At 34.5% G+C, this 17,413-nt stretch overlaps 1 protein-coding gene across 1 annotated transcript in view; it reads right to left on the reverse strand.

Annotated features, from left to right (window-relative positions):
• The window catches only part of LOC144958191 (DDB1- and CUL4-associated factor 15-like), a 28,298-nt gene extending 10,885 nt beyond the window's left edge, over positions 1-17,413 (reverse strand). The window contains exons 1-9 of the mRNA XM_078889983.1: positions 17,231-17,413; positions 15,519-15,637; positions 14,284-14,428; positions 13,074-13,180; positions 5,706-5,803; positions 5,208-5,371; positions 2,250-2,990; positions 1,193-1,436; positions 754-854 (exon numbers count right to left, since the gene is read on the reverse strand). Coding sequence (XP_078746109.1) covers positions 754-854; positions 1,193-1,436; positions 2,250-2,990; positions 5,208-5,371; positions 5,706-5,803; positions 13,074-13,180; positions 14,284-14,428; positions 15,519-15,637; positions 17,231-17,272 — 1,761 coding nt within the window. The 5' untranslated portion in view covers positions 17,273-17,413. The remainder of the gene's footprint in view (positions 1-753; positions 855-1,192; positions 1,437-2,249; positions 2,991-5,207; positions 5,372-5,705; positions 5,804-13,073; positions 13,181-14,283; positions 14,429-15,518; positions 15,638-17,230) is intronic.

Genomic DNA, 17,413 nt, shown 5'->3' on the forward strand with positions numbered 1-17,413 from the left:
TAATAATAATATTATTAATAATAATAATAATAATAATAATAATAATAATAATAATAATGAAAAGAAGAAAAAAGAAGAAGAAGAAGAAGAAGAAGAAGAAGAAGAAGAAGAAGAAGAAGAAGAAGAAGAAGAAGAAGAAGAAGAAGAAGAAGAACAGGGTTGCCAATTTAGGAGGCAAAAATTTACTGCATTTTTCTGCCACTAAATATTATTGTTTGATAATAATTTTTTTTAAAAACAACATATTTTGTTTATAAAAAATGTTTTATACTTCAATTATGAAAAAAAATAACAAAAAAACAATTGGCTCTATATATACGCTATTTCTATCGTAATGAACGTGACGATTTCTCTATCGGTGATAAGGAGAGCGTTTATCGATTATCTTTGCACTCCTTTCATATTCTATTTATTTAGTTTCCTCTTGCTTAAATTTAAATTTAGTCAATTATTTTTAACATTGCAAGAAAATGAACTTTGTATCGAAACCCTTTTATTAAGTAGAACCTATGCTTTAAAAAAAACCCAACTCTATACTCTTTTAAAGTTTTACACCCAATAATCCTATCACTACATTGCGTTGTCACATAGCTAGATAATATGGGATAACTTTATTCGTATACTTTATATGAAAAAATGAAAAAAATAGTGGAGGAGATGGAAGATTAGGCGGGAAAATGGATAAGGAGGGAGAGGAGAACAATGACGATGATGATTATTATTATTCGGTAGAAGTAAAGCAATTAACAATACCAATGACATGTCACTTCTGGCAGTTCTAATGATGTTGAGAGGTGTTTTATCCCACACCACTGTCACAGGCAAAATACTTTTGTAGGCCAGGTCATAATCATCTGAGAAGGATGATAAATCATAGAATAAATAGCTCAATCATATAAAATAATGTGCTCTCTCTCTCTCTCTCTCTCTCTCTCTCTCATTCTTATCTTGCAATCAATAATGTGTGTAAGGCAGTAACAAAAAAAAATTACTTGAAAAAGGGAGTGATGCTCTATTGTTTTGCTCTTCAAAGCAATGGAGGATTAATTTTATCTATCTTTTTAAATCAACAAGCTATTTTATGCAACATTTAGATCCTAATATGGTCTGGATATTACTCAAGAACGCATATAATTTTATCCATAACTGATATATAATAAAATGTATTGTACAGAACTGCAATTCTTTTTACCCTCAGCCTGCACTTCCGGGTCATCAACCTCTTGGTTATCCGTGGAGAATCGTCTAACTGAAAATGTGACAGTACGAGTGTGAGTTGTATGAACGATGACACTCTCAGAACTCTGAGATTGACAGTCAGAGGCAGCACTGCTGCTTGGTGAGAAGAAAGATCGGTGATGAGACGGTAATCGGAAAGACAAATTATCCTCAGGATCTGTTTGACTTCTATTACTGCCAACTTCAACATTTGGACTCTGTTGAATAAATGTTTGAAGAAAATAATTGTATCATTAGGGAAATTGGCACATAGAACTTGGAAAAACATGGCATTCTTAACTTATGAGAAAATGCAAGTAAAAAGGGAACAGAGTAGACTACTGATTTTTCGCAATCATATCTATGAACAAAAACATGCAATACATAATTGAAGTATCAAAGTGTAGTGAAATTACTAAATCTAAATATGTTTTTAATATGGTTGGTATTTTCTATTACAACAGATACCTTGGACCCCGGAATAAAAAATAAAAAATCTGTGAGATTTATTGAGTTATTGCTTAATAAAAGGCACAGTTGCTCAGTGTAACAAGTAAACAATAATTTAAAATAAATTCAAATTTGCTTAGAAAAATTATTGGTCTCATTTAATCTAATATAAACTGAATTTCAATAAACTATAACCTTAAATCAAAATCACATAATTTCCTATATCTATTAATAATATTCAACTGAGTACATTTAAGAAACAAGTAACATTCAGTATACTGGGCAGGTCAATAATTAATCATGCCACTAAAACACTAGTTACATCCTAGAAGGGAGATTAAAGATGTGGATGATAAATGATCTAAGCCTTCTCAAGTTTCATGCAGTTTATTTGACACTATCTTATGTTATCAAAGAAAAAATGAGTGGTGTTAGCACAACACTAATTTATATAATTATTAGAAATAATGCATTTTAATGTTAATTTAAAGAGTGAATAATCCGAGAAATATAAAGATCTTTATATTAAAAAGAAAGATTAAAACCTTTTAAAATGTTTAGCACTAATTACAAATACTTACTTGAGTAACTGGAGGAGGTGGTGACATAATATTATCTGAGGCTTCACTGACCTGACCAACAACACTGGGTATCAAGCCCACATTATTAGCCACAAGACCAAGGCTTAAATTGTTACTGGATTGATTGTACAATTGAGATACTCGACTAGCCAAGTCAGACAGACCTGAACTTTTGGGTGACTTGGGTGACTTAGGAGATAGACATTCATTTGCATGGAATAAGCTAGGACCCACTGTTCTTCCACTACCCGGCATAGCAGTTTCATTGACCACTGCATTTGTCATGTTCTTGGTACGAAGAGCAGGTCGATGATTTGATATAACTGAACAAGATGAGCAAAAGCCAGGATTGTTGGAGCCTACAGCCCTTGAATTTGTGTTGGTATTTGTATTTGAATTAGTGTTGTTAAGGAATGATGAGCATTTCTCACATTGATATCTCGGTCGATCAGAACTGGATTTGGTTGATTTGGATTCACTTTGGTCTGTGTCACTCAGTTCTGAAATGTCAGCAGAATAGAAATTTTCATCTTCTCCTTCATAATTTGTGGGAGAGTCTAAAAGATTGGGATTTTTAGGACTCAGATCTTTGGCAGGGTCTTCCTGTTCTGTGAAGTAAGTACTGACAGTACCCAAAATAGAAAGGTCAGCACCCAAAATGTTTTTGGAATGAATATCATCCTGTTCCATGGCTAGTCGTCCTTCAGTGTCAAAACTGTTCAAAGGCAGTTGAGTATCCACCTGAAAGTAAAACAAATTACTTTCACTAAAACGAAGTATTATGATATAAAAGTTTTAAATTTGGCTCCTACTGTCATTCCTTCAGTAGGAGAATACCTTTTGAATATAAAACTTACTTAGGGCCATTAAGCTAAGACAGACTTAATAAAAATTACACTCCATGTCTATTCCAGCACTTATAACTTGAATGTTAAAGAAAACTTGGTATGCATATGTAACAATTCTTTGATGACAAAAATGCTGAGAGTCTTGCATGTAACCATTCAGTTGCTCTAAATTTCATTAAATTAAATCTAAATAATAAATAAACTATAACCTTAAATCAAAATCACATAATTTCTTATATTTATTAATACTATTCAACTGAGTGCATTTAAAAAACAAGTAGCATTCATAGTATACTGGGCAGGTCAATAATTAATCATGCCACTAAAACACTAGTTACATCCTAGAAGGGAAATTAGGATTTACAAATGTGACCATCACCTCATAATGGTATTATGTCAGGGTAAACCAGATGCAATTAGTGATTTTAAAATTTAAAAAATGATATGAAATGAAAAATTTTAAGTTTTTTAGTCAATTAATAAAATAATATAAATTCCTCCTCAATAAAACATATTCGACAAAATATTTAATTTTTGTATCTAAACAACAAAATCATATAACCATTTTTTAGGTTATTTCACAAATGTGAAACTCAACAATCAATAAACCATAGTATTAAATTCTTGAAAGCTTTTTTGAGAGTCTTTCTTTTTTGTCTGTATTTTTAATTTGTTTATTTCAGAATCTGCCACTAACACCTGCAGTTTTAAGGATGATCCGACATGATATATTGTAACTTTGTGCTGTACCCACTTTCAATAGAGATGAGTATAGAGATTTTTTCATTCATTATTTCACGAAAAATAAAACAAATTTAACTACAACCATAATGTTCACCAAAAGATGATTGACATGGTATTATCAATTCAGTTCAGTTTAGTTTCAGAAACTAATCATAACAACACTTATCAGAAAGTTCTTGATCTCCTATGTGTGGAATTTCAAACAAGTTCCCAATGCCTCGGCAAGACCTTTGCTGTGTGCATTAGGAATGAGTTTGAATTTTCAAACACAGGAGTTCAAGAAAACTTTTATCATACACCACAGTGACTTCATTTACATTATTTCTTATCAAAATTTATTCTTTTTTACAATGTTCAGTTTTCGAATTTAATAATTTGAAATTAAGAATTATCATTGCACGCCACAATCTATTTTTAGTCAGTGCTGATGGTGGCAAAAAGTCAAAAAGAAGGATACTCTAACTTCTGGAGAGTGGGAAACTGCACCTATTTGTTTCACTACATATCAATTATGTCACTGTCTTTACACTTGATTGGGGGAAATGTGATTTTATAAAAAAGAGGAAATTCCTCCTCTGACTCCAAAATCGCAGATTTTCGCGGATATGAGGAAAACCATCAACATGTTTAGCAAAATCAGATGTGTACAGGAACTACTACATTACATTACATCATGTTTTAGCTATATAATGCAAGAATAAAATTGGGTATAACAATATTAAATTCTCCATTACATGAACTAGAGGTCAACATGATAATCATTTGCTTAAGGCTTCCTAGCAGTCTTAGCAAAAAGATTATAACATCCCTTTTGTAATCTATAATAGTTAATGATTCCTGACCTTCACCTTTTAAAATGATTTTCCATACATTGCACAGAACGGAAGTTAAATTGAATTAATAACTTCTGACCTTCACCTTTTAAACTGAACTTGTACAGAGTTGGGTCTCCTTAAAGTTTGACATCGCTTAAACAAAGGGGAATAATACTCAACAATGTGATTTTTAAAAAATATTTTGGTGACATTTTAAATTAAATCAAAATCTACTTCTTATCTCAACTTACATGAAAATCATTTAACTTTTCACATATTTTCACATTTCCCGAATTTAACAATGGTTTTATAGGAAATTTTACATCTGGAGTGTTATAATACCGTTTTTAACCATTATTGAATATTTCGTAACCTCAGAGATAGCCCTCACAAGGTCCGGCTCATTCCTCAGTCAAAAAATCCAATAAAGGTCAAAAACTTTATATTAAGCTATGAGGTCAAGTTGGAGTAAAATTGAATATGACCTGTGAAGGGTTAGACAATATATCTTGCACATGAAGGATTAAAAACAAAAAGTATTGATGAATTACCTGCAAGGCAACAATGGAATCACCAGTATTGAGTATAATAATTCCGTCAACAGAAAGTTGTACCCAAGGGATGAAATTTGGGAAGGGAGGAGCAAGCTCAAATTTGGAATGAACACAAAAACTGTGACGCAAGCATTGCTCAATGCTTGGCACTTGTGGTGTGACTGAAAAGGAATTCAGAGCAAAAATAACACAGGTTAATTTTTTTCCTTAGTACTTTTGATAAGGACAAGGTATGAATTCATTCTCTAATCAAAGAAGAAAATCAACACTGATAACAAAATTTTCAATGACCTGATGCATATTTTAAATAATGTGGTCCAAAAAAAAAAATTCTAATAAAAAAAAAAAAGACACACACAAGTAAATACCCACCTAAATATACATCCACACACACACACATGCTGGATATCATGACAAAACCTAGATAAAAAAAAATAATACTTTTTTCAACTAGTTTAAACTATTACATCAAACATATCAAGTGATGATTCTCACCTCTTTTACGTGAGATGCAATCATGGCACTGGCCATATGAAGGCACTGCAGTCACAGTCAAATAACATTGGCACCCATCCTCTCCCGAGTGAATAGGACTGGAAAGAGATAATAACAAAAAAGTGACTACAAATACACATTTGAGTACTTTTTGTGTAAACTCACAAAATAAAAGTTAAACAAAAACAAATATAAACCCCAGAAAAACATGCAACATTTATAGTCCAACACAATATACGGCGAAAATATAGTGGGGTATTTGCCATTATGTTGTATTTGCATTTTTGTAGTTTTGAGAAAATGGCATTTGAAAGTTTGAAGTGCTCTCATAAATCAGGATTTTGACCAATTGCTCTGTAAATCTGAATGAACATTGGATGTATGTTGCACTAAAGCGTGAAATGCCATTTCAATCAACCGAGGCATTCAATTTGCTGTAAATGGACTTTAAAATTATACAACAATATGGCAAACACATTTGTGTCTAACTTTCAGGGCCACGGTGTCTTATTTGCACATAGGACAATATGGCATATTCATTTATGTCAGACTGGGTATTGTTTGATATGATATAAAGTTGTATTTGCACATACAACATTATGGCATAACACGATCCATGCTGATTTTACATGAGAGGGGGATAATACTGTTGTATGTGTAGATAAGACAATGTGGCACATTTTATATATATCGAAAGGATGCAGTTTGAGATTAATTTCGTCTCATTTGCAAATACAACGTTATAACTCTGAAATCAATTGGACTCGGCATAACACAGAAATTAATTAAAAAACAACGCACTGGTTCTGTGTTTGATTTTTTATACTGATTATCATATGTTTATAGTTTTGAACCATTCGGATTCATTGTCATCTAATAAAACAAGTCATTGCATCTATTATAATATAAACAGGTTATTATCAACATGCATTGGGGTATATTGAATTATGGAACTTTAAAAGGTAAATATAAGAAGTATAGGTAAATTTGTAAATAAAAAGTAAAGGAAATGACAGGTTGAAATGTTACTTTATACATTGGTAGTCGTGAAAAATTATTTGGATAATTACTACAAAATCATTTAATATCATTATAATCATTTCAGAAGATTTGTTTATATAGATGAATTCTATAAATTATCTAAAGAACGTCGTCTTCGTCCGTGCTAGAATCATCAACATCACGTGATTGGGTGACGTCAATAAGTTCTGTCACCGAGCTGAGGTTTTCGAAATATGGAACAAAATCCTCAGGATGACTCCAATGGAACACAGAGAAGTCAGATCCCTTTTCTTGGCGTCAGAGATTGAGAGGCGAGCTGGGTATTTATCCATAGGTTTGCTAATAGCAGCTCGCCCTCTTTGAGCCTTTTTAGCAACTTTCATTTGTCGAAATGTCTCTTCGTTAATGTCCTCCTTGAAATATACAACGTCTGGTTCGTTTCTATTGAAATGAAACCATTTCGTTTTTAACCATCTTATTTGACGACCACTAATGTCTTTCTTTGTATTTTTTAAGTAATCAGATGCGAAGGTTTTATAATCCAAAAAATCTGAATGCCTCATAGTTGTGACATGGTAGGGGCGTCCTGGTCGTGATAGTCTAAAGATGTTCAGCCACTCAGATGGAATGAAAACTTCGGATTTTGCCTTTTGTGTTTCAATGGCTGCATGCATTGAATCCACTTCCATTTGGGAGTGGCCTGATTCCATAAATTTAAGGTCAATCACCGAAATGGGGCTTTCGTTAGAGGAAACAAAATAGTGTAAGGCAGAGATGACAGCCGCATTGCGATTTTGACCTCCACACGTGTCACAGTAGAAAACGACATGCTTCACGTGATCTGGTAGACCATTCAGGTATTTGATTAGAATAGTTGCCACTTCACTGGAACCTTTTTGTCCGCTGGTTTCATTCCAAAAGTAGCAAAAGCCTTCTCCATCACCCATTGAATAGATACAAAAGTTATAACAGTTAAGTTTTCTCTTGTAATACAAAAGGCCAACAAGCCCTGATGGAGCTTGAAGTACCTTTTCCATATCAAAGGTGCACGCAACAAAGCTTGGATCGACCTTTGCCCGTTGTTTGTCGTGTTCTTTAGCAGCCCTGATATCTCTTTTCCGGTTTTGATGTTCTTGGTATTCATGCTTAATTTTATCATTGGGCTTTGCACAACGGTCATGAATGCGACATGTTTTGCATTGATCTTTCTGTGGTTTATGGAATGACAGATTAAACTCCTGATTAAAAGTCTTTCGATATACTTGCTGACTTACAACAGATGGGCGCACAGAATTTTCAAGTGAGCTGACATAGTCTAAATACAGCTTATACATTTTTTTGATGTTCAAGGATGTGTCCAAATAACGTTTCTTCGACTGTTTTCGACAGTAGTGTGACTCCAGCGTAGGGAAAGAGTCAATGTGTGACTGTACAGCCTTCGTGGCAGCCCCGGAAGTCTTGTTGTGTGGGCTGTGTTTTCCACGATTGTCAGATACAGACTGTATTGGTCCCATTCGTTGCTTTTTCAGAGGACCGTTGACGGATTGATCGCTTATATCAAGAGTCTGAAGAAAAAATCTTTTGCATACTCTGATTTTTTCACTTAGCAGATCCACGTTTGGAAAAAAATACTTCCTGGAGGCCATTTTTCGACTTTTCTTGTGTCTTTCTGGTTTGGTTTCCAGTACATACTGGCAAATAAAATCGTGCTTTCTCTCTCTTGAATCAATGTTCCAATACAACTCATGAATCTCATTCCGCCTTTCTAATGATATCTTTTCATTGCACTTAAACTTGCAGTTGTCACATTGAGATGCTTTAACTGACCTCGGAGGCACCGTTTTGCCTTTGGCAGATACATAGGCTTTCCCAGTCACACAAAGCATTTTCCTCACACTTTTCTTCCATTTTTTTGGCTCTCTCATCCTTTTACGTGTTGCCTTTTTTGGGGTGTCTGTTATTGAATATGGGATATCAACAACAGATGGCTGTTCATTGATTGCAGTAATAGAGGTTCGTCAGGGTTAGTTGTGGCTGAAGTAGTCGGTTGGTTGATGGTGGTAGTGGCTGAAGTAGTCGGTTGGTTGATGGTGGTAGTGGCTGAAGTAGTTGGTTGGTCGGTGGTGGTAGTGGCTGAAGTAGTTGGTTGGTTGATGGTGGTAGTTGCTGAAGTAGTCGGTTGGTTGATGGTGGTAGTGGCTGAAGTAGTTGGTTGGTCAGGGTTAGTTGTGGCTGAAGTAGTCGGTTGGTTGATGGTGGTAGTGGCTGAAGTAGTTGGTTGGTCAGGGTTAGTTGTGGCTGAAGTAGTCGGTTGGTTGATGGTGGTAGTGGCTGAAGTAGTTGGTTGGTCAGGGTTAGTTATGGCTGAAGTAGTTGGTTGGTTGATTGATGCAGCAGCAGCTAATAGTAGTTTTTTCTTTTTCTTACGTGGTGGTGGAATAAAGTCATTATTAGAGTCATAGAGATTTGAGTCTGATGAAGCAATGTCTCCTTTGGTAATATTGAAATCTGGATCTTCATCAGAATTGTCAAAATCACATGCCTTCCACAGTCCACACTTCATTGAAAGTGGCTCATCATCGCTTGAATCATTTTCATAGGTTGGTGACCTTCCTAGGAGTTTACTTAGAGGTTCATCATCCATAGAGCTGTCACTCATTGTGCCTGTCAAGTGAAGATTTTAAATTTATATTATTAAATTATCAGCATACTAAATCAAGCAAATAAGGCATAAAAATAATGGAATGAATGATATGCACATAAGTCATATACTACTTTGAACCTTAACATCATTAAATTAAATTGATAAAACATGAGAAGGGGAAACAAGCAGATAGAACAAATGTGAAAAGGCTGAAATCATACTTTCAAATCAAAAGAAAGTGACCATAAATGTTAATCCCATTCTTGCATTCAACGATGCACAGACACAAACGGCACGCACCTGCACACACATGACACACAAACACACATACAGAGAGAGATAGATAGATAGATAGATAGAGAGAGAGAGAGAGAGAGAGAGAGAGAGAGAGAGAGAGAGAGAGAGAGAGAGAGAGAGAGAGAGAGAGAGAGAGAGAGAGAGAGAATAAATAAATAATGACAGTATATGCAAAAGATATTTATTGATAACTTTTAAAATGTTTTCTTACCTTCGTGAATGTCCATGGTCTCACAAAAACGAATGTAGATAATATTATTTTCCAACAGAATAATGCAATACACATCAAGTGGCGAGTTGTCTGTCTGTATTGTGAGTGTTGTTTGTTGTTCCATGATCTTTATATTACGGAGTTATAGTTACAAGCCGAAGCAGCAATCTCGTCACTCCGGAATAGAAAGAGGAGGCGGAGCTTATAGATATAACGCAATGAAAGTTCTGTCCGATGACGGGTGGGGGGATATCACCTCTCCAAAACTTACCTTATTATATGAGATATTGAGATTCTTATCCAATCATCGACTGCTCATTTGACAGTTCGCTTGTGAACAGTTAGGAGATCATCTCTTGATTTATGGGCAGGCGGCTTTGCGTAAAGCGGTGAGTGTTGTATACATCAAAGAGTACCGCTGACCGATGGGTAAATAGTAGTTGTGTAACCCAAAAGCCCTGCCGACTCGACTGCAAGGTCTTGTATGTAATAGTTGCGTCACCATCCCTTTCACACCCACACGCGCGCACACACACACACCCACACACACACACACACACACATATATACAAACAATACACATCCCTGGTCATCTATTGCCTATATCATTAATGTTAATGTATACATCCCATGCTGATTGTCACTACCCCGCCCCCCCCCCCCCACCCCCAACCATTTCCACCATCCAAGTACCAGCGGCCTTTTCTCTTTGATTTCGTATCATGGTCTACCAGAAGCCCAACACCTCGGTCGTTTGTGGGTCAACCCCACCCCCCCTCCCCCCTCCCCTGCCTCACTAATTGATTCCTGAGCGTTGAGATGGTGACGGAACTATTACATACAAGACCTTGCAGTCGAGTCGGCAGGGCTTTTGGGTTACACAATCACTATTTACCCATCGGTCAGCGGTACTCTTTGATGTATACAACACTCACCGCCTTTACGCAAAGCCACCTGCCCATAAATCAAGAGATGGTCTCCTAACTGTTCACAAGCGAACTGTCAAACGAGCAATCGATGATTGGATAAGAATCTCAAGATCTCATATAATAACGTAAGTTTTGGAGAGGTGATATCCCCCACCCGTCATCGGACAGAACTTTCATTGCGTTATATCTATAAGCTCCGCCTCCTCTTTCTTCCGGACTGACGAGATTGCTGCTTCGGCGTGTAACTATAACTCCGTAATAAGATGGAATGCCGATGTCATAAAGTCATTTACAACATTATGCACCCTGTGACCCACCCCACAAACGAGACATTTTTGTCTTATGTGCCGAATACAACATTTTCATGGTCATTTCAAGGAATTTCCTAAATGCCACATTGTCCTATATGCAGATAAGACGATGGAGTCCTGACACATTATAATGAAACGTTATTGCTATCGTTGTGTGCCACACTGTTGTATTTTCATATACAACAGTATGGCACACGGGAAGTTAACAAAAGTTCCAAAAAAAATTGTGCCATATTGTTGCATGTGCTAATACAACAATAGTGCTATTTACTGGAAGGTACTAGGAAATGGTTATATTGTTGTATTTGAAAGATAAGACATCGTGGCAAAATTAAATTCAAATACAACATTAACGACAATTTGTGATATGCAAATAAGACAAAAAATATTTTAACATTTTTTCATAACTCAAAAACTATTAATCCAATCGCATTGCCGATTACAGAGAATAAAGATTGACTTAAGAAAATACCATTCACATGGAAATCCCAAAAATGACAAAATGTTGAATACAACATTATGGCAAATACCCCACGATATAACAACCTTCCACGAAAAGAAATTATTTATTTATAATATCATATCCTTCATCCATTAATGAATATAACGATTAAATTAAGACTGGAACTTCTGCATGCCAATTGCTCAAGGCATCATTTGAACAAATAGCAAGCATGTATTAACTTGTTATGACATGCCCCACTAGAAACACTTGACAATCTACAACTGCAGGAAATTCAAATAATCAAACTTGTGCTTGCAAAAACGTTTTAAAACTCATTAAATAATGATTGATGCTGCAATGAATAATGTATGCAATTAAATAAAATATGCTGAATTAATAATCAAAGTATAAATATTTTAACAAACGACTTGACAGGATGGGTCCTAAACATGGAAATCAAATTTCTATTTTAAAAAGGGGATTAGCAGTAGTTATGAAGTTCTTGTTGTGGTCTTGGAAATAGCATAATAACGATTTGATTGTTTTAAAATAATAAAATTTTATAAATAAGACCCCCCCCCCCCCCCCCCCCCCCCCCCCCCCCCCCCCCAAACGACAATGCTGGCAACAGTGCCAAAATACATAGAAATCATCATTTAAAATTTGTAATTAAAAAAAAAATACAGGCAATTGCCTGGGATCTAGCATCCATATATACATTAACAATATTGTTAATAGCTATTGATAACATCTAAGTCCAGAGTTAAATTAAAATTATTTGTAAACGACAGTTTCTTGTATAGACAAATAGTTCTGAAAATGATATGTATTGCATCAGAATGTTTTGATACTTTTAAGAATAGACAAAGAGATAAAAAAAATGGAATTAATCAAAAATAGTAATATGTGATTTTAATAATCATGAGCAAAACTAGAGCATTAAAATCTATGAGCAAGAAAAAAAATCTGAAAGAAACCAAAACATTGTTAAAATGTTAGTTCAATACATTTAAAAGAACAAACCAAATATTATTTTAGATGACAGCACATGTTCTGATTTCAAGCAGTTAAGCTGCCTAGGATAAAGAAATGATATAAAAGATTTATTAAATCAATAATTGACTACAAACACTACTTTTGGTATCCAGACTAAATGCACATATAAGCAGGTCTGATACCTGAATCAGTGTTCTTAACAAACGAAAGTCAAAAGGTCTGAAAAATTCAGCATTGGTTTGAGAGTATTTCCAGTACAACAATGAGTCCATTAACAAGTTTGATTACCAGACCTGCAAATAAATAAACATGGAATCCACCCCAATTAAAACCAACTGAAAATATTGACTTGATGCTAAGGCTCAAAGAAAAGCATGTATGACATTGAAATTTGACAATCTGGAATTTATTATATTACAGAACACACTGTTATTAATATTTTTAAAATATATCTGTTGGACTAAAAAATGTTTGCAAGCAAATAAATTTTGTAATTATTTCAGTGAAATTAAAACATATTTGATTTCCCTTACCTGTGACCATAAATAGCTATCTTAGAGCGGTCCTCAGGCCATTCACAATAAGCTATGTACAAGGAATGAGGTATATTTTCCTCTCCAAACAACCGTACCTCTGAAACCTGGTAATTCATTTGCAAATGAAATTAAGGAACATTAAAAAAAAAACAATATCAAGACAGATCAAACTAAACATAAAGAGCATAAAAATTTATTGACCATCATCTTCAACTAGATTTCAATTCTGTTAGATTCATTTCACTCTCTGCAAAAAATAACTCTTTGAAGTAATCCAGTTACTTTTTTTTAATTTCTTTTTTGAATTCGATTTAATTTTTATTCTCCTTGCCAATTATTATATGTATTCAAAATCTTTCATTTCATTGAACTCAATAGTATAAAATATTTATTAATTTATTGATTATTTAATTATAACTTAACATTGCCACGAGGATATAATTTGTTTTCATCTTTTATGATTTGTAGACTGGTTTGTAAATGTTGAAAAGCAAAATGCATGTCATCTGAAACAATCATGCTAATTTCTCTTAGATACATGTATGACTATAATCGTTGTTGTTGGTGTTATGATTATTGCTGTTATTAATATTTCATTTTACTATGAGCTTTGTGCATTTATGATTCATTTTTTGTTTGTTTGTTGCTTTAGGTCTCTTCCAACACAATTGAGGTTATATGAGAGACCGCTGAAACAAAAAAACAAGCAATCTAACAAAAATAGTACAAATGTAAATCAAAATCATAACCTAAAGATATCATAAGCTAAATTATAAATAACCAAGAACAAACAGGCAGAAGATTTACAGAAAAAAAAATATCCCCTGTCAAAAATACAATCACAAACCAAAGAAGCAGGATAGGCTAGTAAAGAGAAGAAGAAACGACATCACTATCGGATCGTACACCCATGCGGACATCATAGGTATATGATTCAAGGGTGATGCTCCCATCCAACCACCCGCTTATGATTCATTCAATCATGAACAATTTCCAAGAACCTTAGTAGTCTATAATGGTAATTTTCGACTTCACATCGCCGTATTGATATATTTTTCCTTACATTCAAAGTTGTGGAAAACTGTCCATGAATGATACAATACAAGCTATCTGAGATAATGTAATTATAAACAATTTTATAAGGCATTTAAAGCATACTTCCTATATTCAGCCTTTAAAAATATAAGATAAGATAAGACATACTTACCATAAGCAGGGGCTTAAGAGGAACAAATAGCCACCATTGTAAGTGATAAATGTGATCAGGACAAGTAGAATGTTCATCTGCATCAATTTGTAAGGAGTATGATATTACATATTGACCAGATTTATTGAATCCAAGAAAAACATATCTGAAAAAGAATACAAAGATACATGACAATACTAACAATATACATACGTCTTAGGAGGATTGCATTAGAAACATTATTTCATGAAGAGTTCCAATACTTTTACTGCTCTCTTGGTGGAAATGGTTTATTCTGCATTAAAAATAATATAAATAATGGGAAAACATTATCTGAAATTTAATTATTTTTAAATCATTGTCACTGCTAAGGGGTTAAAATAGCAGTATGAGATACGCATTGAACAGCACCCTTTGCAACACTCAAACTACTACGTCATCAGATGACCTATATTCTGCATCTTCTCCCTAGCCCTTCTCTTGCATATTAAAGTGTCTTTGTCATAATGTCTCCCTTAGTGTTCTCACCTCATGGCAAAATGAAAACTTTCTCCTCGATTTGTTAATTTTATTTTTCTCACAATTCAATCCAAAACAAACACTTTGAGAAGTGGGTGTCCAAAGCAAAATGATACATGAGCACCGTTTAATATGAGTAAAATCATAGACGATAGATCAAAATATGATGCAAAATAGAATGTTATTAGGCTGGCTTGTAAAATAGTTGCTCAAAACCAATTGTCTGGAATTTTAGGTAAAGCTAGCATTATTTATGTCTCCAGAGTTCTTCACTATATTTACTTGCTAACTATTGAATGTGTACAGACCTGTAAATGCTAGAAAACAGGAAAGTCTGAAATTTTTCAAACTCAAATAATATGCTGACAAGGGAATGAAGAGGGAACAGGGGGATGAAAGGAATTACGGAATCATGGGGGAAGGGGTAGCTCAGGGGAAGGTTTGTTTGTTTTTGTTTTGAGTTTGGTTGTTATTTTAGGTGGGGCAGGGGGGTGAAGGGTAATCACTTTTCCCTGGTTATTCGGAACTTCCGAATATAGTTGAAGGATTTACAGGTCTGTATGTAACCGGTTTCAAACCTGCCAAAAGCAACAGATAAGAATTCCATAAATATATTGATATACTTTATTGTTTTATCTGTTGCCTTTGTCAGGTTTACAATTATCACCATGACCATAAATCACAAAGAAAAATAATATTCATGAATGCCAAACAAAATAATAATTCTTTGTACAAACCCGTCTTCTAAAATACATGAAGGCACAAGGTATTTTAGACGATAACACATTCTGTTAGGTATCTTTGTGAAAAGTTTCCATGGAGGATCTGCTTTTCGGAGACTGAGACGACCAGTTAGCTGGAATATAACAGAAATACATTTAATGAAATGAATTGAGTTCTTGAAATAAAAAAAAAAAATAGAAATAAAGTCCTTTTACTCTTCTTCAGGTGTAATTTTTCTTGAGGATCTAAATAAAAACAAAAAAAATCCAGGCATCAATCGCAATGCTGGACAGCAGAAAAACAAGATGCTGACAGCAGGGCTCAAATCAGGGTCCCATAGATGGAAACTCTATGCCTTATCCACTTTGCCATCTCACCCTCAAATCTATCAAACACCATTGGTCTTTGAGCAAGGTTTTTTACATTTATCTCTTTTTCTGTCCGATTTCTAATGCAATTAAAACAAATATTTTATATTATTTGTTCTGTTTCTGACGACATGCATGTATTAGTTATTAGGATTAGTTATAAGGTTTCCAAACGCAATTACATGTCACATTGTTATGAACAAAATTTTGAATTGGTTGAGAGTATTTCTTTCACAACAATGAGCCATTACAATTACAGTTTGGGTTACTAGACCTGCAAATATAGTAGATGAACTAGATAGGACGCAGGTAAATCGTTAATGAAAATGATGAAAAGGATTGTCTCAATCTAAGGATGCTACCTTGTGGTACCCCACCGACTACTTCTGTCCAGTTTGATAATATGCCTCATGCGCTCTCTATTTTTGGCTTATCAAAAAGCTTCTTACCAATCTTAGACTTGAGTTATTAGTTTGAATTTGAAAGCTGTCATGTTTCTGTGAGTAAGAAAATTTGTGGATCACGACAGCCCTTAGATTGGTCCAGTAAAAGAGAAAAAGAGGAAGAAATTCTCCCACGATAGCGATATCTTTGGGCAGAGAATTGAAGAGCCTCACCAGCATTATATCATATGAAACGTGATGAATGGAGGAGCTGTGACCTGGGCATATATGAATGTGTCCTCCAGAGGGATTCAATGATTCAAATTCAAAGCCTAAGGCTAAGGGTATTGTCACTCACAAGCTTTTTATAATTCTAAACATTAATAATAAATCTAATAGTAATAGCCTATTTGGGAGACCTTCCATAAGCTACTACATCCCAAGTATTCTTGTTCTAGTAGAGGGTTTGGGAGGGGGAAACTTTTTTTTTTTTAAAAGTCTCCCCCCTCCCAAACCCCCTCTTCACTAGAACTTCTAGTAGGGGGTTTGGGAGGGGGGAGACTTAAAAAAAAAAGTTTATGGAAGGTCTCCCGCCTATTTCTCAAAAATACAAAAGATAAATGAACTTAATATGTAATAAACAACGGCTTTGACCCATCAAAATCAAAGTTTGTTGACGTTTGAACTGTACTGTCTACTGTTGTGAATCGAACTGTGTTGAAAATAACGGCAAAATCAATATAGAGTCTAGGCCATTTAATTTAATATTAATATTAGATAGGAGATTCTAGTTTGTCATGGACATATCATAGAACAAAAATGACGCCGGGAATCGCAATTGTGTCCATAGAGAGAGGGGAGGCAAAGAGGTTGAGGGTGGGCGAGATAGAGAGAGAGAGAGGACAACTGTCAATTCTTTGTAAACAACACGACACTAGACAATTCACATTCAACCAACTTAAAATCTAAACCTACCTCCCTTGCGTGCAGCTTTTTCAGGAGACTAACTGACGCCATTTTAAAGGCCTTATATAAAAAATGGAAAATTGACAGATATTCCTTCTACTCTTGATTTTTGTTCTGTCTGAGTCTTCTGCTTCTCTAGGTAATAGATAATCAACGGCTCAACGGCTTGAATCGAAAGCCTTAATTCTGAAT

Source organism: Berghia stephanieae, chromosome 1 (assembly GCF_034508935.2).
Source record: "Berghia stephanieae isolate SIO BIC M18660-M18661 chromosome 1, UCSD_Bste_1.3, whole genome shotgun sequence".
Classification (NCBI taxonomy): Eukaryota; Metazoa; Mollusca; class Gastropoda; order Nudibranchia; family Aeolidiidae; genus Berghia; species Berghia stephanieae.